We start from the raw sequence: 24,676 nt of genomic DNA on the forward strand, positions 1-24,676 counted from the left end.
GCTCGACTATACTGGTATCACTGCACATGACTACCCATGAATGCATCCCCAATCGTCACTGTCCCATCTTAACTGCGAGTTTTGTCACCATATCACCTGAATCCAAAATCATTCGAATAACGCATCGTGTTTGATGCACATACTACAAGTCCGATCGTTATCAAGCTACTGCGCGACATCATCTGCAGTATTTGCTTGCTGCTCATGCGTGATGCACATCACGGCGCTGGGCATCATTGCAGGCCGTTCATATGACTGGCAGCTTTTTGACAAATGATGGCAGACTCCGACGAGCTCTACGACCCCCACTTATCCATCGTACCATATGACACGAATCGAGAAGTCGTGCTGTAAGTTTGAGCTCCTCATACTATCTTGAGGACACTAATCTTGGAAGTCGCCATGCGGACTCAGTCGTCGTATTTGACCCTCAGTCGAGACAACTCATTCTGAGGAACCGTAACAGAGGCATCGAAAGACCAACGACGGAAGATGGCTGCCCTCATTGCGGACGACCATATGATCACAACAATTCATCTGCTGTCGACGATGACTATGCAGACGAACAGCAACCATCTTTCATTAACAATGAGTACTTCCGGATGCTGGCTAGCAGTCTTCCCAGCTCGAATCGAAGCTCGAGACCTCCATCACCACGTCGCCAACTTGCACAGCCCGTGCGCTCACCATTGAGCTCGACCCCTCTCGTGCCGCCTCCTGAAGCAGAATTTGTTGGCAGCTCGCCTGCTCCGCTAGATCCTGCTCATGGCATATCCGAATCAGCTTTCGCTCCAAACTACTTCGAAAAGTTCTTCGTTGTTGAGAAAGAACTTGGCAGAGGCGGTCGAGGCGTGGTGTTGCTTGTGAGGCATGTCCTTGATGAGGTGGCTCTGGGACACTTCGCATGCAAACGTGTACCGGTAGGTGACGACCATGCCTGGCTCGAGAAAGTGCTAGTCGAGGTCCAAGCACTACAGAGCCTATCTCACCAGAACCTGGTCTCGTACCGCCACGTCTGGCTTCAAGATTACCAGACCAACAGCTTCTCACCTAGCGTACCATGCGCTTTCATCCTACAACAATACTGCAATGGCGGAGATCTACACTCTTATGTTTGTGGGCCAGCACAAGTTCAAACGACTGCTCAGGACTTGAAAGAACGTATGCGACGGCGCTCGAAGGGGGAAGGGGAACTGCCTCGGAAGTTAAATGAACCTCGCAAGCTCAACTTCGACCAGATCTACTCATTCTTCCTTGACATCACAGAAGGTCTGCGCTTTCTGCATCTCAACGGTTTCATTCATCGCGACCTCAAACCAAGCAACTGCCTCATTCATCGGGTTGGTGGCGAGACGCGTATCCTCGTAAGCGACTTCGGCGAGGTTCAATACGAGAATGCCATACGCAAATCTACAGGTCATACGGGCACAATATCTTACTGCGCACCAGAAGTGCTCAAGCCAGTGTCGCCAGGCGGGCCACTCGGAAACTTCAGCTTCAAGTCCGACATATTCTCTCTCGGCATGATTTTGCATTTCCTCTGCTTTGCGGATCTACCATACCACAGCGCAAATGTGCTACAAGAAGATAACGAAGATTTAGATGAGTTAAGAGACGAGATTACGTCCTGGCTAGGCTTCGACGAAAGGCGCAGAGACAGACCAGACCTGCCAAGCAAGCTCTACGCCGTCCTCAAACAGCTTCTATCCATATCTCCCGAGGGCAGACCAACAGCAGACGATATACGCAATGCCGTCGTGATGGGACACATTGACTTTGCGCCTGAACTGAAAAGACGCAGCTCACAAACAGGCCCAGAGGACCTCACGCCCGGCAAGCGCATCACGAAGATCGACTCACCGGCTACTGGCAATACAAGCAAACCACTGAACAGACCACGCGACATCGATGCGATGTCCCCATCACGTCAGGCTCAAATGCGAAGACGCGGTCCAAGGAGTCCATCGCTTAGTGGGCCCGCAAGTGGCGCCGCAAGCCCCAGGATGAGCTCGGAAGAGTTCGACGACAGCACAAATCAAACAGCACTCATGATGCGACGCTCATCATCTCACGGCATCACTCAACCGCCTAGACTAAATCCACGACCATACGCGCATGTCTCGAATAGCACGTCGCCCGAATCACCACGAAAACAGATCAATTCCAGCCCTGAGAGACAACGGCAGCTTCTGCTGCCGCCGCCGCGGGAGCAGTCTCTGGCCTTCCGCATGCGAACTGTGCTATACACGAGAGTCGCAACACCCTCCTTCTATATCCTTATCTTCGCGGCGAAACTGATGTCAGTCATTCAACCGTGCTTGAGTCACGGTTTGAACAGTAATTTGTTCTATGTTACGTTTCTGCTGGCTGCGATGGAGTTGGCGACGTTTCCGCATCCACTGTGGCGTGCGGTCGTGCTTGCGGGTGGGCATGCGGGTATATTGTGGTATGCGAGTGAGAAGGGGATGTGGTGTCGGTCGGGATGGAGGCTTGAGGACTGAGCTGCTACTGCTCATGGGCCTCGAAGCTTGTATATTGTGTGTGATCTGCTTTGAGCGTTTGTTGTGGGAGCGATCTGCAGGCAAGTGAAGGTGTCAGGAATCTCTGATTATGGTGTCAGGGGTGGCTAATCATATTTGTCTTTAAGCCTGCTATATTCTGCCGTGGCCGCGATCGCATTGATAAAATGCGTTTCGGATCTTGAGAAGCCCACTGCTCAACGAGTAGCTCGGTCTACCATGTTCAGAGAATAACAAGACGCTTATGCTAGAGCTCAGTGTCATGCTTCAGCCCCCAAGTCCAACCCTCTCCGCAACAAACCTGCTAAACCTAACACTCGGCTCATCAAACCTCCTAGTCACCACCGCCGCCAACACCACATTCAACGGCAACACAACCGCCTGCCAACAAATCAACCCCGCCGAGAACCCCACCAGCCCAAAATCAGGCACAACAAACAATCCATCCCACACCGTATCAACATCCGGCCTCCTAACGCCCAGCACTCTCGCGACACGATCGCCGATCGTCCATGCGATGGGTATATGAATCAGATAGAACGCGAAACTAATCTGTCCCATGTACCGCAGCGTTGGGCGCGACAGAAACCGTTGAACCCAGTTGATACGAAAAATGGCGTAAATAAGGAGTGTTGCGCCAATGACGTTCCAGAAGCGCCAGAACTCGTTGTTGTAGTAGATGGGTGGTGTGAGGGTTTGCGTGAGGTAGTACCACCCGGGTGTGTTGTAGGAGATTTCGGGGTCAAGGGTGCCGTGGGGTTGGCCGAGGATGTACCAGGCTAGGAGGAAGGTGGTGTGGTGGAGGGTGTTTTGTGAGCGTTTTGGGATTGAGAGACTGTGACTGTGATTGGGAATTAAGGTGATCTCTTCGAGGTCCATTGCGGCGAGGGTGAGTCCTGACATGAAGCATGCCAGCTCCCACTGGTATGTCAGTAGGAAGAGGAGACCAAGGGCTATGCTTAGATATATCCGATGTCTGACTCGCATACCAGCCGTCACGGCTAACAACCCATACACAACCAACGACCCCTTCAGCTCCGCCGCCATAGTCCAAGCAGGAGGATCATACGGGAACCAATGCTCAAACTGACCGTGCTTCGCAAAGATATTGACCGTCCAACCCATCTCCCTTGCCCACCTCCAGAGTTCACGCCCCAAATTCGCCTCAGCCTCAGGCCACTGCAACGGCCTCACGACCTGAAACGGACCCTGCATGCACAGCGCAAACACGAGACTCACGGCGCCAACTGTTAAAAATAGTCTGAACGGTCGTCGTACGCTCGCACTTAGTAAATACCATCTCGTCTCGACCACCCCCACCCTACGATTCTGGAGTTTGCGTTGGAGCATAGGGTCGCTGGATCGAAACTTTCGTGCTACCGCAGGCTTGTGTCGACAAGCGACCAGCGCATACACCACTTCTAGAGTCCTAACAAGCGCCATGGGTCACCCCATGCAAAGAGCATTTCGAGGAGTTCGTTGTCGTCTGTCCGGCGACTCCTGGCTCCTGGAAGATCGGTTCGACAGGTGGGACATGCCCTGGTTTTCGATATCCTGAACCACTCTTCTATACAGACTTCATGATAGACATGTTGGCATTGTAGGACTAGCACTCGCTCGCCAACGTTCCAGTCCCTCCAGCAATGAGCGCATTTCTGGCCTTGGTGGCGACTGCATTCTGCAAACGGCATCTATCTGCAAGTGTTGCCATGGATCGCATTTCCTGCAAGGTAAATTGTCGAAACATGTGCGGCTGAGGATGGTCATCTTGCACATCAGCGTTATGATGTGATAGCTGAAGTGGTTTTCCATGGCGATGGACGTCAGCAGTATCCAAGCTATATCCCTGCAACCAACGGGTAGTGGTAGACAAAGACATGACACCTTGAGAGCATGGAAGCACATGCGGCGTAGCCATTCCTCTGGCCAGGCCACGACCCAAAAAATCTCAATTCCTACCCTGATTGCCCACAGCATCTTTGGCAGGAGCCATACTAGCGAACCGCGAAGGGCATCGCTATGGAGTTGTTCTTTGGTTTCATCTGGACAATCGCCTTCCGCATTATGCTTTAGCTCGAAGTGGCAACACAAAGGAATGTACCAGTCGCTGACGTGACTCGTCCAATATGTTGAGAGCAGGATGACAAGACATCCGCTGAGCACGAAGCAACAAGTGGCCAGGTCAGGTTCGGAAAGGTCGAGAGAATGTCATAGACAATATGATCGGGGTGGAGATATATGTGGAGATCGAGCCGACTGTCTGCCGGCAGTAGAAGGGTTGAGACTAATAGAAGCCATAGCGAAGTTGCAAGGGCTGACTTGAGCCATGGGGTCTCGAGATGGTCGCTGAAGCGCATCTCGATGCGTACGTCGCTCTTACACCTTCCAGATCATGTTGACAATTGAAGCTTTTGGTTACGCAAATATGATGATGGTGATGAGATGCCGTCTGCCCATGTATACTGTTGTCAAGAATAGAATCCATTCCTATATTTGTAATAAGAAAGCTCGAGGCAGCCCGCAAGCAATAGTGCAACTCAAGTGAATTTAACATCTGAATTAGTGCAAGAGCTCGTTGGTTTCACCGAAGTGCAAGTGTTGCAGAAGGGCGATTGTGTGTACTACACAAATGTTTGAAACATATGCAAACGCCATGGTGAACCTCGAGATATGTCTCGCATAGTGATGCACAGCGATGTACTAGCTTTTGTGAGCGAGGAAGGGAACGACCTCCCTAAGCAGAGACCACTGGCGGCTCACTATTGCTCGCTCTGGCTCGTCTGATCGTGGGTTGAACTCGTCTTATCATCAGCCTATCTTTGCGTTGCTGAAGTCCATCTCCGGATGTTCCTTCATGAACTTCTTCATCAAGTCCTGCTTCTGCTGCTCATCACTGGTCGGCTTTCCCTGTCTCTTCATCTCCTGATCGTACATCATCTTCTCCACCATGCCCCTGGTATCTCCATCAAGGTCACCCAGCTTACTGTTTTCTGGCACGATCTTCGTCACATCAATCTTGGGTGCATCCGTAGTGATATGTGGCCACCAATTCGAGCCAGCCGATTTCGCTATGGTGAGGACGATTTCTTTCGTGTTGTCCGGCTTCGTGGACAATGTCCACGTGCTGTCTTCTGTGTTAAGTGGGAAGGGCGTGTCGCCATCGATCACTGGTGTCTGGCCCTTGATGGAGGCTTTAATGTGGCTCTTCTTTAGTTCGACTATTAGGTCTTTTGACTTGAGATTTCCAGGTATTGGTATTGAGACTTCAGCTTCGTTGAGAGTCTGAGTCCATTTGTAGGGCAGCTTCGCCTGCTCTTCTTCTTCTCGGGTTTTAGCTTCTTTGTCGAGGCGCTCACGCTCGGATGGGGTGGGTGATTTGTCTCTATTGGAGGACGACATCTTGCGTTGGAAGAAAGAGATGAGTGCTAGCTATTTAGGTCTTGGACGAGATCAAACAGCAACCGGCTGGTGGTGAGGATTGTCGTAAGTTTACGAGATAATACTCCGTACTTCCAGTGCTTGCTCGTGATTGAAGCCTATCATTAGCATGACGATGGCTGTCAAGAAAGCTGCCCGCGATGCTACGGAGTAAAGTGATCGACAGGCACAAGCGCCGAACCTTGCCCGGCAGGAGCCAGGAACTAAGCAAGTTTCGGACTGGGCACTGCCTGGAACAGCCTATGACGTCGAGCTGTTGCGGCCCCTCGAACCCTGAAAACAAAGCATGGCCTCGTGGCATGCTGTGCCCAGTTCGCGAGCCGCTGGCCACAGTGACCGCAAGCAGGTCTCCTAGTCAACATCACTGATCGATTGCTACAAATAAAGCGGAAGGTTAAATCGTTTTCTACCTACTCCTGAAATACAAGGTGTCAACTTCTACATCAACATGGCAAACATCAACGAGACCGCTCCAGACCTCAAGGTCGACGAAACACATATCTCACCCGTTGAACGACGTAACTCACTCGAGAAGCACCTGCAACATAGACCAGATGCTCAAGATCTGAAGAACAGACATATCCTGCTTGACACAAACGCTGCCCCGTAAGCAATATCATATTTCTTCTAAAGTTCTAGTCTGACATGCGCAGGGCACTTCAAGCTGCGCAGCTACAGCTCGAGAAAGAGCGAAATACCGACAACCTGAGGAAGGGCCTTGAACACCGTCCTGAGCGTGGAGACCTCATCAACCGTGCGTTCCTTCTCTTTCTGTGATAGATCATGGCTAACGAGTTCAGGCAACATCCTCCCTGACACGAACGCTGCACCCGGCATTGTGGCTAATCAGAAAGCCCTTGACAAGCAAATGCGGACCGATGCTCTCGAGCAGAAGCTCCAGCGACGTCCGACTGCCGATGAATTGGTGCAGGAGGGTATCCTTGACGCAAACGAGAAGCCTCAGTAGAAGATGTCGTTGATGGCTGGGCAGCTTGCTGGGAAATTGCAATATGAGTCGTAGTTCGGGATAGCGATATAGTGAACCATGGACAGCTCCATGCATACGCAACACCTTTTTTCTCACTGCCATATCCGGAAGTAAGAGCAGACGACGCTCTAGATTTGTTGTTACAGCACATTAGGCAGTGCAATCGGTCAGATGGTACTAGAGTCCTCGCGGATGCACCGCTTCAAAACGAAGATACCCGAGGGATACCCATTCCGCAACTTGCCGCTCACTCTGGTACTGACGAGGTTGCTGGTTGTTTCCTTGTCGGCCAAGCAACCTCTTAGTACGACTCAATTTCTTCGCCCTGCCTTGGTCCGGAGTCGACATCGGGCTTCCATCCTGGGGGACGTTCCTTCCCTCGCACAGTAAATGAGTACACGCTGTTTTCGACTTTCTCGACACTTGCCCTAGTGGTCTTCAGCTTGCTTTCGAAGTCACGACCTAAAGCGTAACTTCCTCCTGCATCCATAAGCTCGAGCTGTGTTCGCATGATTTGCATGTCTGTCAGCACAGAGGAACCGCCGTCTTTCCCTGGCAGCCTACCATTCGTGGCCATATATGTAATGGCTATTTTCATGAGCTCTCCTGTCATGTCGAAGAGCCCAAGAGCATAGTCCTCGTATGTAAGCATGATGTCTGATGGTATCGTCTTCGCTGCTTCCTCGTGTGTCATAATTGATTGTGTCAGGAGATAGTGCTCGAAGAGAACTGCTTCCATCCATTCCTGTATGCCACCGCTAATGTTGCGTTGGTATCGATATGCATTGATGCCCCGAAGGTCCGAAGCCACGCCCTCAAAGGTCTCTTTGATCTGCCCTTTGAGCTTTGCGACGTCTCCGAGAGCCCGCTTGTCTGTTAGTGGTTTGCCGATATCTTTCGTCCTGGCTAATATTCAGCTTGAGCCCACGCGAAACCATGGCAGTCTCACCTCTGAAGTGCGAAGATCACCTTTTTGCTGAACGCTGTGATGTCCCGGGAAGCTTTAATGACTCGTTCTCTCCGGTCATGATGTTCGTCGAGCTCTGCCTTGAATCTTTCAAACACGCCGATGAATGGTGAGGCGCTTTCAGACGAGTCCTTGGTCTCCATCTCTTGCCGCGTCCGCTTGACGCCTGCCATAAGTTGTTCAGTAGATCTCACTGGAGACGAAGTGCTTCATCCGATCACATGTTTGGGTGAAGATCTAACGTCATTTTTTGTTGTAGAGCACTTTCCTTTGCTTCCCTACCGCTATCGATTAGACTTCTCGGGCGCTAAGACGTCTGGAGAGTTAAGCTTTCTTGCCTGCATATCGTCCCTGGCTCTTTCCATTTGGCGCGAGTTGTGCACGATGCGCCTACTGCACAGTTGAATCATTGTTCGAGTTGTGATCAGGAGGAAACATCACGACAATGCTACTGCCATCATGTCAATTGTGTCTCGAGCCTTCGAGTCACCCGCTCTTATATTCACTGCGGCACTGATTCTTCGCCTGGTGCTCTTCTATTATGGCATCTACCAAGACGCACACTCGGCTCTCAAATACACAGATATCGATTATTTTGTCTTCACAGATGCAGCTCGCGCGGTATCTCGAGGCCTCTCACCATATGCAAGAGCTACGTACCGATACACACCCCTGTTAGCATGGATACTGCTACCGACATCCTGGTCAGGAAAAGACGGCTTGTGGTTTCATTCAGGAAAAGCACTTTTTGCAGTATCAGATATCGTGGCAGGATGGCTCATCTATAGGCTGCTACAGAAGCAGGGCATGGAGAAGGCGAATGCGTTGAAATATGCCAGTGTCTGGCTACTCAACCCTATGGTCGCAAACATCAGCACAAGAGGGAGCAGTGAAGGACTACTTTGTGTGCTGGTCATGGCTACGCTGTATGCCTTCGAGACAAGACGGATCAATCTGGCCGGAGCATTACTAGGTCTGTCCGTGCATTTCAAGATCTACCCGTTCATATATGGGGTAAGCATGTTCTGGGCTCTGAAGTCGAAGCCTGCATCAGCGCCAAACTTCACAGATTTCGGCTCAATCACCACGCTCATCAACAAAGGACGTATACAGCTAGTGGCTTCTTCCTTGGCAGTCTTCACAGCCTTGAACCTTCTGATGTATTCGAGGTACGGACAACCTTTCCTCGAGCATACCTTTCTTTATCACTTCACTCGGACCGACCACAGACATAATTTTAGCCTCTACAACGCGCTCCTTTACTTCTCATCCGCCGACGCCTCCGCACAACCCTCAATACTCTCTGCCGAGAGACTGGCTTTCCTCCCTCAGCTCTCCCTTAGTTGTATCCTCCTCTCCCTGTTACCTTCGACATCCTACTCGCTTGCAACAACAATGCTAGCACAGACATTGGCTTTTGTGACGTTCAACAAAGTCTGCACGAGTCAGTACTTCCTCTGGTACCTGATATTTCTGCCGCTGTACTTGCCTCACTCAAGCTTGATGCAGAATGGGAAGCTTAGCGCTTACGCTCTGAGCGCATGGGTTGCAGGACAGGCGGCGTGGTTGGGCTTTGGCTTTCAGCTTGAATTCCTTGGACGAAGTGCTTGGCTCGGGCTCTGGGCAAGCAGCGCGTTGTTCTTCTTGATCAACTGCTGGCTTCTTGGAATCGTTGTTCAGGATGGTGGAAAGCTCGTCAGGGCAAAGCTAGAAGGTTCATCTGCTGACATGAAAGGGGATCAAGAGCAGAAGAGAATTGCTCGTTGATATACCTGCCTGCTGCCTCAGGGGACGAGCCGATGTTTCCTGGACAGCGTGATCATGTCTGCGACTTGCTCCTTCGTGGTGCTACAGACACTTTTGCAGACTCGACTTTTGTTGCAATGTTGTCATAATTCAGCTTCGAACGTGTGCTGATATCGATGTCAATAGTTTCTCCTATGTGGTGCTAATAGCACTATTCTTTCACCAATGGTCAAGAGTTTGGGGCTCGAACTGCATTCATCGAGGGGAAACTCATTTGCACAGAGCATGTTCACCGTACTTCAGCACAAAGATGCAATCAAGAGAGTGTGGTTCCGGTGAGCATGTCAGTCAAGGCAGGAATTTAGATGTTCCGGTCCGCTAAGTCTCTGCCAATGAAGACTCTTATCATCCGTCAGGTCACTTGAGGCATTAGCTTCATGCTCGATACTTCTGGAACAGCTGTCGTCATACATCGTTAGCTGCTACGTACTACGACGCCGAGGTTGACACGTTGCTGGGGAACCAAATCTCGCATTTGGATACACGCCATGCCGGAAGATGTCCCCTCGAAGAATGCAGAGTGCGGCCAGGGCGCCACTTCATCAAAAGTGCCTAGTCCTTGTGGGCTGAACGACTGGCGCGCCAAACCCAACTATTCAATCAAGAAGCCCATGAAATGCGAAGCGAAGCATGTATCATAAGTTCCTTGCGGCTACAAGGACAAGGTGCGCTGGACGTACGATCACGCAGGGTCCAACCCATAGCCGCATGCTCGTATCGGCCGCGTTGCTTTATTATGCCGCAGCGGAAGGCGACGAGATGAGTCCACAAAATCTGTTCGCATTCAGTGCTGCACGTCGAGGATCCGTGCCCAGCCAGCAGCAGACTGGCACCCCTCCGGAAAAGCAAGATGAGCGCCTGTAAGGTGGAAATAGTGCTTAAAGCGCTCACGACGCTTTTCCGTCATGTGACTGGCCAACTCCAATGGCACTAAGATCATACTCGAAACTTTTGTTCTGGCGAGAAGGCGACGTGATTGGCTCATCGGAGACTTCTGGTTGTAGACATCGCGACAGATGCCCACTTTTCATGAACGAGGTGGTTAGTGGTGCTGTATAAGATATCTCTCACAATTCTGTGCTTGGGCATTGTGTTGTGCCCTCCCACTGACTGTTCCATCAAACGAAACAAGCCCCTGCTCAACTAGGTGTTCATATTCTTGAAAGCTCATTTCACTAGGCGATGACAACAGCCAGCATGATGATCATGGACTGGTCTGAGAGCGAGCGTGTATACACAGCACCGAATCCTCACAGGTCCCTTCTGCTGCCCTCAGAATTCGGTCCTCAGCCGGTGGCGCATCCTGTCAATCCTCTGCTGGCGTGGGATCCAGTAATTGAGTCGACTGTGGCCTCAACCTCAGATAACAAGTCCAAGCGTCGGACGTATAGCGAGCAAGAATGGGAGAGCATACGCCCGAGCTTCGAGCACGCTTGGTCAACGCAGGGGTTGAGACTGCTTGAGGTAATGGAAGTAATGGCGGAGAAGCATGATTTTCATGCCACCGTATCAATGTACAAGAAGCGGACGAAAATGGGGTCTTTCCAAGAACACCAAAGCCTCCCAGAAGGAAGCATTCATCAAACGAATTCGCACTGATCACGACGGCCAAAGTAACTTCGATCTGGAACCGGAAGATCTGAAGAAGACCATACGGCACGCACGAGCACTACGGAAAGCAGGACGGCTTGATCAAAGGGGCTTCGATCTGCTTGCCCAGAAACGCAGGCTCCTCAAGACTGGAGGTTCTCGGCAGAATGCAAATCGTGTTGGGACCGGGACAATTTTAGCCAAGTCTACCTCGCGTCAGCCACTAGCGTTCACGTCTTTGAGCATGTCAAGACTAGAGCTGGTCTTACACGCAGCCAAATCCAGCGCAGCATTTATGTGTGCTCAACAATCAACAAGTGGTTCGTATTCGGCGCTGGATGATTGCGAGATCAAACGTGTGATCCTCAGGGGCTACCAGTGGCTCGAGGTCGAAGCAGGAACGAATGCACGAAAGGAGTTCCTGAAGCTTGGTGATCTGTTTAGGAACGATGTGCAAAAGCCAATCTTTGATGTCTGTGGTGTACTTAGAGGGCTAGTCGTTCTGGACTGGAGTCATTTCCCGCAGTGGCGCACGCTGGTCGCAAATTTCATCGCAAATAGCATCGGACAAGCCTTCGGCACGACACATGCTCTCCATGTCCTCTTCGGCTCAACTCACGAGTCAGTGGCCGAGAAGCACAACGCTATCAGCGTATTTACCTGCATATCGGACAGCCATCGCCCCAAAAGTGCTTCCCCGGACATTACCGACTACACCGAAGCCTCATTGGCGTTGATCGAGGCTTTGACAGATGCAAACGCACTTCACGAGGCGGTCGTGTTTTGCAAAAAAATCCTTGAGACTCTGACACCGGGGTCGTCCTGCTACCTCAGGGCTTTACAACAGCTCTGGAGGATTCAATGTGCACAGGGACATATCGACGAGGCTATTGAAGCCATTCTCACCGCGCAAACTCTTGCCGACTCAGCAGGGGATACATGGTGGACATTTCTCATTGCTTGGGACCTCGCTTGGACTTATGGACGCCACGACACGAATATAGCATTCGCCGAAAAGTGGTTCCGTGAGGCGCTGACAGTCGCCATGAGTGGTAAGATCAAGCTGTCTTACCAATTCCAGGTGATTGAAGAAGCGATGCAGATGTTCGGTGACTATCGTGAGAAGGAAAGACGACGGAGGTTTCTTGCTGACCATGCGGAGTTGTACAATTGCTTTCTGTCGACTACGGATGACAAAGAGAGGGTCATGTCTTGGACTACATAGTACTCCGTATTTGCTGTCTGAGAACGCAAAATGGGCAACCACGTTCAGGCTTGGTGCCGCGGCTGGACCCTGTTGACGGAAGTCCCAACTCCAGCCACCTCTATCATCTAACATATAGACACAGATGGCCGCCCCAATACTGGGTCGGTCTCCCAGCGATTCATACCATTCAACTTCATTGCTGCTACCTCTCAGTCTCTCAATGTAATCGACTCGTGCCTTCGGTAACGTGTCCCAATCACGGTATGTATAGCTTCCATACCGATTCCATGCAACGTTATTCGTGCCTTTCTTCCTCTCGTACCTCCGTCAACCCTTGATCGCCAGCCCTGCCAACTCGTGAGTCAACTCTAACTCCTGAATTGTGAGTTCGAAATCTAGTACTCAAGAGTTGACTCGCGAGTTGGCCTTGGCATATGTATCCTTCCTCAATAGGTGTAGTGTCTATATGCAGCCTGATCAGCTTGGAGTCCAGTCTTAGGCTAGCTAGAAGTTGCCTAGTACGGACGACACTAGCTATAAGCAGTTAGTATCATAACTCGTAATAACTCCCGAGTCGACTCGTGAGTAGCGAGTCCGTTCATAGTCAACTCACGAGTCAATTCTAACTCACGAGTTGGCAGGGCTGTCAATGATCGCGCTTTCCTTCGTAACCTCTGGGAAAAGTCTCCTTGGAATAGAGTAAATGGCGGATCTTACCTTCCTCATTCCGAAACAGGTATATAGCTTCCTCGTCATCAGTTATTGAATGGAACTCTTACGAGTGGTGTCATAGACCGCACTTCCCTCATCTCGTGGTCGTACCTGCCGTTTTCCGGATCCTGCCCTCTTCTTCTATAGATCATAATCGCACCCGCCGCGATTGCGTTGGAGAACAAAAAGTGCAAAGGTTACTGACTGAGTGATGAGAATAACTCCATCTTTGCTAGATATACGCACAACAGCCGGCGGATCAAGAACATTGTACCTGTGGCTAATGCTCTGTGTGCTGTGTTGAAGGAAGACATGGGCTTGGAGGAGAGACATGCTGATACTGTGCTCGTTGTAGTAGGAAGCCGAAGCGAAGTTGTCGCTGCGCGTGATAGACCCGATTCTGCTCAGTTGAGGCTCAGGGCTCATGTATTTGCGCAAAGGTCCTTGCTAGATCGTCTCGGCTAGTCTTTGCGCTTGCATCGCCTCTGTAGCAGAAACATGTGACATTCTGCGGTAGCTAGTTTCTATGCTTTGACCCTCGTCTTCCTCATCAAAGTCCACAAACCGAGTTCTCCGGCCAGAATTTGGTAAGCTTGCGTTGGTAGGTGTGGTAAGCTGCATTTCATCCTCAGTCTGAGGTACCGGGTGACCGACATATTTCGCCCATGGCCAAAAGTATAGGAGACTCAGCCAGGGTAGCCACGTAATCATTATTCTCTGCCATAGGTGCAACCTCGCGTGTAGCTCTAAAAAGGGATCGCGGCTGTCGTTGTGCCATTCGTTCTGTGCTTGGTCGTGTCTTGATCCACCAGTTTCGGCACCGTCGATGCCAGTCGAAAACAGCTGGAAGATATTCAGGCCCTTGGAGGACTGTCGTTGTACTTTCGAATACCGTCTTGACTTGTTTCGACCAAGTGAAGGTGTGATGTCGCCATCCGGACTTCTCCAGAGTTCCCATGCGGTGTAGAGAATGCGGATGAAGGAGAACGCGCCGATAAGCATCGGCAGTAGTTGGCCGGGCGTGAGGATGTTGCCATTGTTTGTGGCTCGGTTGGCTCCTAGCACGCCGATGACATTGTTCTCGTTGAGTGTTATCTCGATGACTAGCATTAGGAAGATGATTGTGCAGATGTTGAAGATGGAGAAGACCCAGCTTGCGATAGTCAGCCTGTGACAACATATTAGCCATATATGGTGCGCGCTCGTCGTTAATCGCTTACTGTCTCTCTGTGGCTCCGGTAGCGAAGCGTAAGCGGGTACTGGTGCCGTACTCCTTGGCTCGAGCAAGTGATACCATCTTCATGATCCTTGTTATACCAGCCACGGGCGCTGCTAGGCAGACCAGGACGCTGTAGACCATCCAGGCACCGCTTATGCCTAAAGCAATCCATCTCACTTCTGGATTCGTGACTGGACGGTTGAAGATTTTGACCGTCGTAAGGCTGCAGGACTGTGAATCTGGTATTTGACCAAAGGGTGCGAGGCCGTCGGGCAGACCACCAACACCCTCTGCCCAGTACCATATTGCGTACCAGCCAATAGCGCCTCCAAGAAGGAGCCGAAGATGTGTGCCAAAGCCACCGAAGTGTCTGATGCCGTCCAGACCCTCTTTCCTATAGCTGGAGCCAGAATTAGCGAAAGGAGGAAAGCAGCGCAAGGGAAATTACATGGCAGTCCTGTACCCCCATAAGCTCAAAACGCTCCATACTGTGCCCGCACAAAGTTGTATCATTACGAGGGCGTCCATCTGCGCAAGGTCGTCGGTTTTCGTGCTGTTCACGATGCCAATGAGAAGTGCGAACAGAAAGATCGCGTTGGCATCGAGTGTCCCGGCAATTTCGTCGACGACGAAGGTATTGGCTACCCATCCTGAGAACCACTGGAAGTAGACCTGCTTGGATTAGAGAGACGCACGAACGAGCTCCGGCAGGTATACCGACACCTAGACGCACGCCCAGTCCGTATAGGTCCCTAGCTAGATCCGTGGTACAGTCTTCGACAGCTTGCCTTGGCACGACCTGGTGAAAGGCCATCGCCGGAGCGGCGATCATTGGCAAAGCGACGGTCATAAAGACCAGAGTGAGAACCAATACCAGTAGACCTCCCAAACGAGCCATTGTCGACAAAGAGGACTTCAAGGACCATGAGGCAGCCGAAGGAAGAAAGCACGTTAGCATAACAGCAGTATGGAGACAAGCGGCTCGGCTCTCTTTTCAAGCATTTTACACCTGAGGCGTATTCGTGCCAGCTGATCCTGCAAACCGGTCATGTCGAGACGCCACAATGCACAGTTGTGCCGTATTATGTACGCACGCTTGCTGTTCTTGGCATAGGCTTGATACTCTCGATTGGCGAGTAACATGGGTATTGCACCAGTTCGCGACTGCACCAGTAGCATACGTGCTTCTCGTGTCGCTACTTCCTTGAGGCTAATTGATGGTTCGGACGCTGTGATAGCGACGACGTCAAAGGCGCGAGCTGACATGGAAAAGGGAAGTGATGCCCCGCTTCATCCACCATCTTTCCCAACATGGCAAGCACTTCTGCTGGTTGCCATAATAGGCATAAGCGATGCGTTAGTCAGCTTACTTAGCTCGATGCTCGCAAGGAACTGCTCGCTGGTGGACTCTAAAAGTGGAAGGTCAGTTCTTGGTCGAAGTGTGCTTAACTGTGAGAGGTGCTTCGGGTTGGTATTGACTACTCTTTGAGACTTGCGTTCAGCTTCATTGCGACGATGAAGATGGTTTCCAATCCGCACTTTAGCAGCATTCAGGTTTGCGATCTAAACTGTCGTTAGAGCGTCTATCATGGGAAAGTGAGCTTGTTCGGCCCGTGAACAGAGGGTGAAGCCACCTCCATGGTCATATGGGGGGTACGCCGGTGCTCTCGAGCTCTGAAATTTTACCCTATTGTGGCTCGCTGATATCAGGCAATCAGAGACTCTCAGCCTAGAGATATTGTCGTGTGTCTCTACATATAAGAGTAGAATCGTGTATAGCATAGTTCTTCAGCGATGCGTTTCGATTCTCGTATCAGCAACTTTTTGGCGCGTTCCTAGTTTTGGAACTTTGCTCAATACTTTATTTATATTAAGCACCTTGATACAATGATAGCATTGGTCAATAGGATCACTTGTGGATGAGATGTGTCTAGAGGTAAGAAAGGCAGGCTGTAATCAGGCATTTCGACTCAGTAGGTAAGTGGTTAACTAACTTGGTTATCCGCCAACGCGTAACGCGCTCGGGGGCATCGGAGGAAAAAGAGCCGATTTCGACTAAGGACTTTCGCATCGAGCCGCAGGTGATGTTAACATAGAATTCAACAGCCTGTACAAATGACTGCTGGCATTGCTCATCGCAGTGCCCGTCTGCGATGCAGTTACATTGAAATATCCAAATATGTTCGAACCGTCCTCTTACCTCAGCAATACCGCAGTTGCTGTACTGCAAGGCGCAACATAGCCAACAACTTGAATACACAATGCACAGCACATCGGTCGCTATCGAGCTGGAAGCTGCGTCAACGCGATAAGTCGAGCTCACATCCAGCAGAACCTCCATACAGCGATGCTTTGGCCGACGTGGTCGGTCCAGATATACTGCGAAATTGGACGAGCGTATTTCAAGACTTTGACCACGCCAGCAGTTCAGTCGTCTCCAATCATCAATCGTGGCAGGAACTGAAAAAGATCAATGCGGAATGGAACCAGAGTCCTCCGAATGACCCAAAGTACACGAATCCCACATTCACACTATACGGCTACGTTACCAGTTATCGTCCGACCACTAGAGCTCATTTCATGCAACTGGTAGACCCAGGCCTGGCTGATTGTGTGCAGCTTGTTCTCAACACGGGCGATTTTGTGGACAATCGAAAAGATAAACCTCATTCGTCAGCGGCAGTTGCACCACGCTTGAAGTTCAAAGACGCACTTGCTCAGATTCGTCCACACACTCCTGTCTCTGTACGGGGCCAGCTACATGTCCGCAAGCAGAAATACACGCGTGAGAGATTCAGAGGTGGGTCAAAGGCAGACAACACAGAAGTATGGCCAGAAGACACGGCCAGTATAACCGACCCTTATACTGGCAAACTAAACCTGCTGCAACACCTCGAAATACACGTGCTCGCAATTGAGCCGCTGAACTCATGGCCAGAAGGTTTGATCGCAGACAGCGATACACAGTTCCCTCCAGAGCAGCGTCATCTGAGTTTCCGGACCAAAGAAGACCTTCGTGGAAGACTCAAGCTGCGGTCCGAACTCCATGCAAAGTGTACTGAGCATTTGCAGAAGGAGGACTTCCAGGAAGTCGAGACTCCACTTTTGTTCAAGTCCACTCCAGAAGGCGCTCGGGAGTACCTGGTGCCTACGCGGCAGAAGGGTCTTGCATACGCACTACCACAGAGTCCACAGCAATATAAGCAAGTCCTTATGGCATCAGGAGTTCCAAAGTACTTTCAATTTGCGAGATGCTTTCGTGATGAGGATCTCCGTGCTGATCGCCAGCCTGAGTTCACCCAGCTCGATCTGGAGATGGCTTTCGCCGACAGTCACAAGGTCATGTCCACCGTCGAGAAGCTAATACTGGACGCCATGTGGCCTCTTGCTGGACGTGCAAATTTGCTCGATCTCGAACGGGACACCCACTTTGGTCGTTCCATGGTCAGAAGCATTTCAACCACAGGCCTCAAACTACCCATGATCGAGTATGGACATGCGATGGCCAAGTACGGCTCTGACAAACCCGATCCACGATGGGGAGCAGAAATCCAAAACATCAGTTTCATTCCGGACCAGAGCAAGTCTATGCTCAGTTCGCTCCAAGACCCGACTGTTGAGATGTTCAAATTGAGCATGAGGGACAGCCCGCCCAGCGAAAGTCGTGGCTTTGTGTCAGAGTTCATGAAGCTGCCATCATCGGCTCAATTTTCGACAAATCCCGAAGGCATTCCCGGCATTGCCATCTTCGATACTTCTACACCACTGAACGGTCTCTCAACTTTCGGCTTCGAGGCTGCGACCCGGATAGAAGAAATGTTCGAACCCGAGCCAGGCGACATCCTTGTCGCACAGACTCGACAACGCAAACCATTCAGTGGTGGGTCGACGACGTTGGGACAAATACGCCAAAGAATGCATGAGCTTGCTGTCAAACATGCGTTGATTGATGCACCGAAGCTAGACTCGCTCTTGTGGGTCGTTGATTTCCCTTTGTTCTCGCCTGTTGAAGCCGACTCACCTGGACAAGGTGGCTCTGCCGGCATTTGCTCGACCCATCATCCTTTCACTGCGCCGAAGCCGGGCCAAGATCTATGGAAGCTGATCAGCTCTCCCTTGAGAGTCATTGGCGATCATTATGATCTTGTAGTCAATGGTGTTGAGGTCGGTGGAGGATCACGCCGTATTCATCACTCCCGCATGCAAGAGGTGATCTTCCGAGACGTGTTGAAGATGCGACCTGAAAGGATAGAGGATTTCAGACACCTCCTGAACGCTCTGGAAGCCGGATGCCCTCCACACGCTGGCTTCGCTCTAGGATTTGACAGGCTTGTGGCTCTGCTGACCAACACTGATAGTGTCCGAGATGTCATCGCTTTTCCGAAATACCAGCATGGTAGAGATCCATTTGTCGGTTCTCCCTCGACCCTATCTGAGGAGCAACTTAAGACGTATCATCTACGTGTACTCGACAACAACGGCTCCGTCCCAACAGAGCCAAAAATCTCCATTAAGGCTTAAGGTGGGTGTGTAACATAGATGTACAAATAGTTCACTGTACAGTATAGGCGACCCGGGCTACGTGCGGAAGAGAATACCATGCGAAGCTCTTTGCGCTCCTAACTAGGTTCTTGGATCTGTCCTTACTTTTCGCTTCTTGCAGATATGCCACAGGTCGTGAGATATCGGAAGCTAACCTTGTAATCGATGGTCATTTCCTACGCCACTGACAGAAAGTGGAAATTCTCGGAGCTCGAGCACGCCTCGAACTGCGCTTAGCTCCTCGGAAGCACGAATGTAGTGGGTATTGTTGGTTTCGAGAGCGCGATCTCGGACTTTGTCCCCATAATTCAGCTTCCGAGGTCCAGCGAGTGTGTTCCGTACTCCTGGAGCTTGAGCAAGGTAGGTAATGTGCTGTAACTTCCTACATATCCAGAACTCAACTGTTTAGTACTATTCATAGCCAGCCCTATATCGCTCACGAATTGGAAACTACCTTTATCTCATTCTTCCCGAACATGAGAACAAGAGTAGTATCACAACAGCTTAAGGCCGTGGTACATCTACAGCGAGCTTCACATCGTCCATTCTCTTCAAGCCATACTCGACGCAGCTCACAGAATCCAAAAGCAATAGCAGATAGCTTCCTATCCAAATTTGCCAAAGGCCAAGAATTTGTCAGGAAACAGCTAATCGATCCAAACCAATTACGCCTCTTCTCCTTGACTCTAGACCGCGATCAAATATGGACAGGGACCTCATCGAGCTCACTTGAGCAGGAGGAGCCCAAAGAAGGAACACCGGTCCCTGCTGGGTACCATCTTGCTTACTTCACGCCGGCCCAGCTTCCAGGTATCCTTGGTCTTGATGGCACAGATGCCTCTTTCAACCCAAATTCGCCTTTCACACGACGGATGTGGGCAGGAGGATCAGTACACTGGCCTGGTGCAGACGCAGGCAAGTCATCGAAGCATTACCTGAGAGTCGGCGATATCGCAACAGAAGTTACTAAGGTCCTAAGCTGTGAACCGAAGACCATCAAGAAAACCGGCGAGAGCATGCTGGTTGTAGGAATTGTGAAGGAGTTCAGAGACAGCAAAGACAATCTTTGCGTCGTGGACAAGCGCAACTGGGTCTTCCGAGAAGCACTTGACCTGTCCAAGCCACCCAAGATCCCTATCAAGCCTGCAGAGCTCTCCCAAGCAGAGTTAGATCAGCAAGCTCAAGGTATGATCGTACGGAACTTCAACCGGGATGTAGTACAGCTCTTCAGAATGTCAGCGCTGACGTTCAATGCTCACCGGATTCACTACGACCTGCCATGGGCTACCAACGTCGAAGGACATCGGAACGTTGTGGTGCATGGACCGCTCAACCAGATATCAATGCTAGATCTATGGAGAGACGAGATGGTCAAGCAAGGAAAGAGCGACAACGGAATAGTCTATCCGAAAGAGCTCTTCTACAGAGCTACAAGCCCTGTGTATGGGGGAGAGCCATACAGGATACTCATGCCTGCTGATGCGCCAAGTAACAGTCAAGCTGATATGCAAGTCGTCAGTAACGATGGCACGGTATGCATGAAAGCCACGATGCACAGCTGGTAGAACCAATGTATGCGTTGTCGAGCAGCCAGAGTACCAAATCCTGTTCAATGATGTCCTCTATGTGCCTCGGATACCGAAGGCGATGGCAGGGGCTCAATAGGCACGAGTCATGCGTACCGTAGGCTTCCCCTCACCTGGGCGGTCGCTATTCAGAGCTAACAGACTAGGTGGTTCAAGTTCGGCTTGGGGCATGTCAATAACCGAACAAATGGTCCACAATCCCCGGAATGCCGAATATTTAGCCAGTCATCGGCCGATGATGCTTCCCCGGCCGCACACACCATCCATCTGAACACGTTCTTTCGACGAACCTCTCCGCAAAACCAAACCTTGGTCCGGGGTCTTGCAGCCGCAGCTGCATGAGTCGAACTCGCAGCCCTATCTCGCACGTCTTGACGATGAGAACTCGTGCTTCACGAAGGACTTATCACAGCATGACGGTGCCGCCAGAGTGATCGCGATGATCCCACAGACGCCCTCCACAACCGTGGCCGCCGATAGCACAGCAGAAAAACTTTTGAAACGAGGCACACCTTTTGTCGAGTTTCCGAGATTCAGTATCCTCGAGATCCAACGCGAACGCGACTTCGATGGCAACCCGATTTCCTTTTCCGAATGGCTCACGAAGAACTTGCAGATAGGCAGGCCATTTGTTATTAGCGACTTCGACAAGCTCAGCACCTGGCCACGGCCACCTGCAGAATCCCATCCACGGAATGGCGCAGTTCCGAGTTTCACGATCGAGCGGTTGATCGAGCTGAGCACGAAGAAGAACATCCCGATAAGGAATTGTAGTACAGGAAGAGACTTGTCCTTCACACTCAGCAAGTTTGTTGAAAGCGCGAGGCAGTCATATCCGGAGTTTCAGAGTCTTTATGCGCGAGATCTGCACTGTCCTCCTGAATGGCTCGAGCAGTGCAGGGAGCTGTTGCCCACAGAGGTACAATGGGGTGGAAGGCTCGACCTGTTCCAGTGGCTGCCACAATGCGCCAGGAGCGAGGTCATGATGGCCTATGTGGGTAGTGAGGGAAGTTGCTCGGGCTTTCATCGTTGCTTCTCGAGCACGATAGCCCTCAACTTCCTGATTGACACCGAAGGTACAGTCACCACCGCCTTATCCCTAGCCACGGCTAACACTACGCAGATGACAGACCAGTCGTGTGTATCGGTACAGACTTCGAATCGCAGCAGAAGTATGATGCCTTCATGTCCTCGAAAGGCGTTTCGCCGCACCTCGACTGGCACAACTTGTCGACCGAAGAGATGTTACAAGCAGACTTTCCACTCTATGTGTATGATCAAAAGGTGGGAGATCTGGTGATACTGCCTCCTGCCACGGCGCATCAAATCTGGAATCCTTCTGTTCTGTCGACGAAGCTCGTATGGAATATTCTACATCCACTGTCGCTTGAAGTCGGCATACAGCATGTGCAGCCACCGTTCAATAGGCTATGCCATCCCGACGTTGCTCGAACGAACCTATCTCTAGCATACGCTATGCTCTCCTTGGTCCAACAGCCTCTAGAAGGAGCTCCTCCAATGCCGCTACCGCCCGATCTACCGCTCCTCTCCAAACTCTTTCGACGCATGTTCCACGATGAAACGATCGAGTCACAGTCAGCAACACAAATCACTCTTGTTCAGTTACCATCAGGTGTGATCGCAACGTGCAACTTCTGCAGCACGGCAATATGGAACAGACATGTTAGATGCACAATCTGTGCAGACTTCGACCTCTGCCTACTCTGCTACCTCAACGGCAGGTCTTGTGAGCATGCACAGTCATATGCCTGGGCAGAACTCGTCACACCAGAGACGTGCAATCGCGTGCTCTCACGCGCACGAGAGATACTCGGCTTCCAGCCCGAAGAGCCAAGGTTACCTGACAGGTGCAAGACGCTAGGTACCGCTGTGAACGACCTCATGCGGGCAAAAGAGAGCCATGCTTCAAAGCTATGCCATCTGTGCAGAATTGACCACCCAGAATGGAAAGGAAAACGTTGCGACTCATGTACAGCATTCTTTTGCTATCGTGGGCTATATCGACACTTTGACATGCAACCTGGCGATGTACTCCGCCATTCCGGTATCTGGACGTGTCCGAAATGCGACGAAACATGCAATTGCCGCTGCTGCCACTTCGCAAATGCCTACGTTAAGAGTGAGAAACCAGCTAGCAAGCGGCGAGTGAAAGCCAGCGATTCCCGCGGCAAAACAATGGGCTTTGCAGACAATGTCTTCGACCAGAAACGTGGTGGAAAGCGCGAGAGCGGTCTCAACGGTCCAATGACCGTGGCGCATCTAGCAGGCAAGAAGAGGGCCATCGAGCCGAACGACCAAGATGGTCCTTCCACACCACATCCCAAGCTTGACCTTCATACTCCGGATCCAGATTACTCGAATCGGATATACTTGTCTCGAGAGACTTCTGAATTTGGCGCAGGAATGTCGCATTACACTGCAAGCACATTACCACCAATACTGCCCTCGGTGAAGACAGTAACAGACATCGATGCGATGTCAACCACAGCAGACGACCGACACAATCACATCACGCCGTCCACACCGAGCTTTGGCATGAACGGTAGCGCCAACACACTTGCACCACTAATGTCAGCGGGCATATATGGCTCACCGTACGAACAGAAACCGCCCTACAACCACGATCATGCATCCAGCGGCAGACCAAGTCGGCAACCTCCATCCTCTTTCCTCGACACAGTCACCAACACGAATAAATCACCCGCCAGCCGCATGTCGCTACCGCATACATCCTACCCCGTCAACCACGTCTCTCAGCCTACCCAAAACGGCCATGGCCCACCACACGCGACACGGATCGATCCAGCCGCCCTAACACCACTAACCGAATCACCACCCGCAAGCAACAATCTGCTGGACGAGAACATCAAGAAACTCGAGTCGCAGATCCAGACGCTCCGCGGCTACGATGAGGAGTTCCTAGCCATGAAACTTGAGGACTCGAGGCGGATGTTGAGGAAGCAGATTGCGGAGCTGGAGGGGCAGCTTGAGGCGCGGAGGAAAGAGAGGGGGATGGGATTGATTGAGAGGTTGAGTAGGGAGGGGTTTGTGGGGTTGGCGGAGGCGGTGGGGTTGGAGGTTGGACTTGGACATGGGGAGAAGGGTGGTGGTGGTAATGCTGGGAGGGTGGGGTTGGGGTTGGGAGTGGGTGTGGGTGTTGAGGAGGGGAGGTTGAATTGAAATGGATTGGGTTCGATCGATGGGATTACCGTGGTTGATGCGTGGGCAGCTCGGCTGAGCTTTTTATTGGTTCGAAAGCAGGGAGCGAGCAGGAGATCAGGTAGATGCGCTGGAGTGTATATTTGGGAAACAGAACGAAACGAGGGTCTGGACATATGGTATTTTATGGTTAGGATTGGACTGGATTCGATAGGATTAGTATACCCCCCTCTGCAAGCTGGAATGCTCGGACATAGTGCTTGGATATAAATGATGGATCTATCATGGTACATAGTGTACTGGGCGCAACCCTTCTTTCGTAACCGCCTTGACATTCAACCTACTTGAGACTGATCGTACTCGTGTCCTCGTCCGCAATGCAGCATTGTACCGTACTCTATTCAAGTCGCCTTGCCAACGCAAGGAGTACGCGATACGATATCGCAGAGCCGCCTACGGTAGTCTGTTCCAACAGACCTCAACCCCATGCATCTCGCACGAACGAGATGGTTGACTTGCGATGCGTACTTGGATGTGAGATGTGATACTACTACAGGTACAAGTTGGTACTGTACATAGAGCACGAATTGATCTAAGTACATGGTAAAACTGTGGTAATGCTTATCAAGGAGGTGCGTCTATACTAAGTAGGATATGTGCAGCTGAGTACTCTACACGTCGATCACGGCGGCAAATATAGAGTAGTCTAGGTGAGAAAGGGAGAGGGAGGGAACGTGTGATTGGCGCTAGCTACTGTAACAGTGAGCTGGCAAGGACGGTTGAGTGGGAGTATGAGTTTGCGGTAGCGTAGAGGGGACTCAGTAGAGGAGACGGACTTTGATGTGCGTTGACTGCAGCTGTTAAGCAAGATGTCAAGGGTCTGGCTGGGACTCAGAACGGACTCGAGATACATGCATTTTGTC

The 24,676-nt window shown here is 51.2% G+C and overlaps 11 protein-coding genes across 11 annotated transcripts; 7 read left to right on the forward strand and 4 right to left on the reverse strand.

Annotated features, from left to right (window-relative positions):
• Positions 1-276: 276 nt before the first annotated feature.
• IKS1 (putative serine/threonine-protein kinase iks1) lies at positions 277-2,501 on the forward strand (the record flags this gene model as incomplete). Its single annotated transcript, XM_064879424.1, has 2 exons — positions 277-350; positions 398-2,501. 2 exons carry the CDS (start codon positions 277-279, stop codon positions 2,499-2,501), a joined length of 2,178 nt encoding a protein of 725 aa, XP_064724755.1.
• Positions 2,502-2,786: 285 nt separating this feature from the next.
• Positions 2,787-3,566, reverse strand: PMZ80_011037 (uncharacterized protein; the record flags this gene model as incomplete). The annotated part of the gene is made up of 1 exon (XM_064879425.1): positions 2,787-3,566. The coding sequence occupies one exon, from the start codon at positions 3,564-3,566 to the stop codon at positions 2,787-2,789; it is 780 nt and encodes a 259-aa protein (XP_064724756.1).
• Positions 3,567-5,327: 1,761 nt separating this feature from the next.
• PMZ80_011038 (uncharacterized protein) lies at positions 5,328-5,918 on the reverse strand (the record flags this gene model as incomplete). The annotated part of the gene is made up of 1 exon (XM_064879426.1): positions 5,328-5,918. The coding sequence occupies one exon, from the start codon at positions 5,916-5,918 to the stop codon at positions 5,328-5,330; it is 591 nt and encodes a 196-aa protein (XP_064724757.1).
• Positions 5,919-6,405: 487 nt separating this feature from the next.
• Positions 6,406-6,924, forward strand: PMZ80_011039 (uncharacterized protein; the record flags this gene model as incomplete). Its single annotated transcript, XM_064879427.1, has 3 exons — positions 6,406-6,563; positions 6,611-6,711; positions 6,758-6,924. 3 exons carry the CDS (start codon positions 6,406-6,408, stop codon positions 6,922-6,924), a joined length of 426 nt encoding a protein of 141 aa, XP_064724758.1.
• A 322-nt stretch (positions 6,925-7,246) lies between these two features.
• PMZ80_011040 (uncharacterized protein) lies at positions 7,247-8,085 on the reverse strand (the record flags this gene model as incomplete). Its single annotated transcript, XM_064879428.1, has 2 exons — positions 7,247-7,847; positions 7,895-8,085. The coding sequence occupies 2 exons, from the start codon at positions 8,083-8,085 to the stop codon at positions 7,247-7,249; spliced, it is 792 nt and encodes a 263-aa protein (XP_064724759.1).
• Positions 8,086-8,371: 286 nt separating this feature from the next.
• Positions 8,372-9,679, forward strand: GPI14 (GPI mannosyltransferase 1; the record flags this gene model as incomplete). Its single annotated transcript, XM_064879429.1, has 1 exon — positions 8,372-9,679. One exon carries the CDS (start codon positions 8,372-8,374, stop codon positions 9,677-9,679), a length of 1,308 nt encoding a protein of 435 aa, XP_064724760.1.
• A 1,537-nt stretch (positions 9,680-11,216) lies between these two features.
• Positions 11,217-12,533, forward strand: PMZ80_011042 (uncharacterized protein; the record flags this gene model as incomplete). The annotated part of the gene is made up of 1 exon (XM_064879430.1): positions 11,217-12,533. One exon carries the CDS (start codon positions 11,217-11,219, stop codon positions 12,531-12,533), a length of 1,317 nt encoding a protein of 438 aa, XP_064724761.1.
• Positions 12,534-13,673: 1,140 nt separating this feature from the next.
• On the reverse strand, positions 13,674-15,277 carry PMZ80_011043 (uncharacterized protein; the record flags this gene model as incomplete). The annotated part of the gene is made up of 4 exons (XM_064879431.1): positions 13,674-14,394; positions 14,447-14,845; positions 14,894-15,117; positions 15,167-15,277. 4 exons carry the CDS (start codon positions 15,275-15,277, stop codon positions 13,674-13,676), a joined length of 1,455 nt encoding a protein of 484 aa, XP_064724762.1.
• A 1,283-nt stretch (positions 15,278-16,560) lies between these two features.
• Positions 16,561-18,966, forward strand: MSD1 (aspartate--tRNA ligase msd1; the record flags this gene model as incomplete). Its single annotated transcript, XM_064879432.1, has 1 exon — positions 16,561-18,966. One exon carries the CDS (start codon positions 16,561-16,563, stop codon positions 18,964-18,966), a length of 2,406 nt encoding a protein of 801 aa, XP_064724763.1.
• A 497-nt stretch (positions 18,967-19,463) lies between these two features.
• On the forward strand, positions 19,464-20,552 carry PMZ80_011045 (uncharacterized protein; the record flags this gene model as incomplete). The annotated part of the gene is made up of 1 exon (XM_064879433.1): positions 19,464-20,552. One exon carries the CDS (start codon positions 19,464-19,466, stop codon positions 20,550-20,552), a length of 1,089 nt encoding a protein of 362 aa, XP_064724764.1.
• Positions 20,553-21,012: 460 nt separating this feature from the next.
• Positions 21,013-23,774, forward strand: PMZ80_011046 (uncharacterized protein; the record flags this gene model as incomplete). Its single annotated transcript, XM_064879434.1, has 2 exons — positions 21,013-21,649; positions 21,697-23,774. The coding sequence occupies 2 exons, from the start codon at positions 21,013-21,015 to the stop codon at positions 23,772-23,774; spliced, it is 2,715 nt and encodes a 904-aa protein (XP_064724765.1).
• Between the last annotated feature and the right edge of the window lie 902 nt (positions 23,775-24,676).

Source organism: Knufia obscura, assembly GCF_036327395.1.
Source record: "Knufia obscura strain CCFEE 5817 isolate CBS 148926 chromosome Unknown scaffold_24, whole genome shotgun sequence".
Classification (NCBI taxonomy): domain Eukaryota; kingdom Fungi; phylum Ascomycota; class Eurotiomycetes; order Chaetothyriales; family Trichomeriaceae; genus Knufia; species Knufia obscura.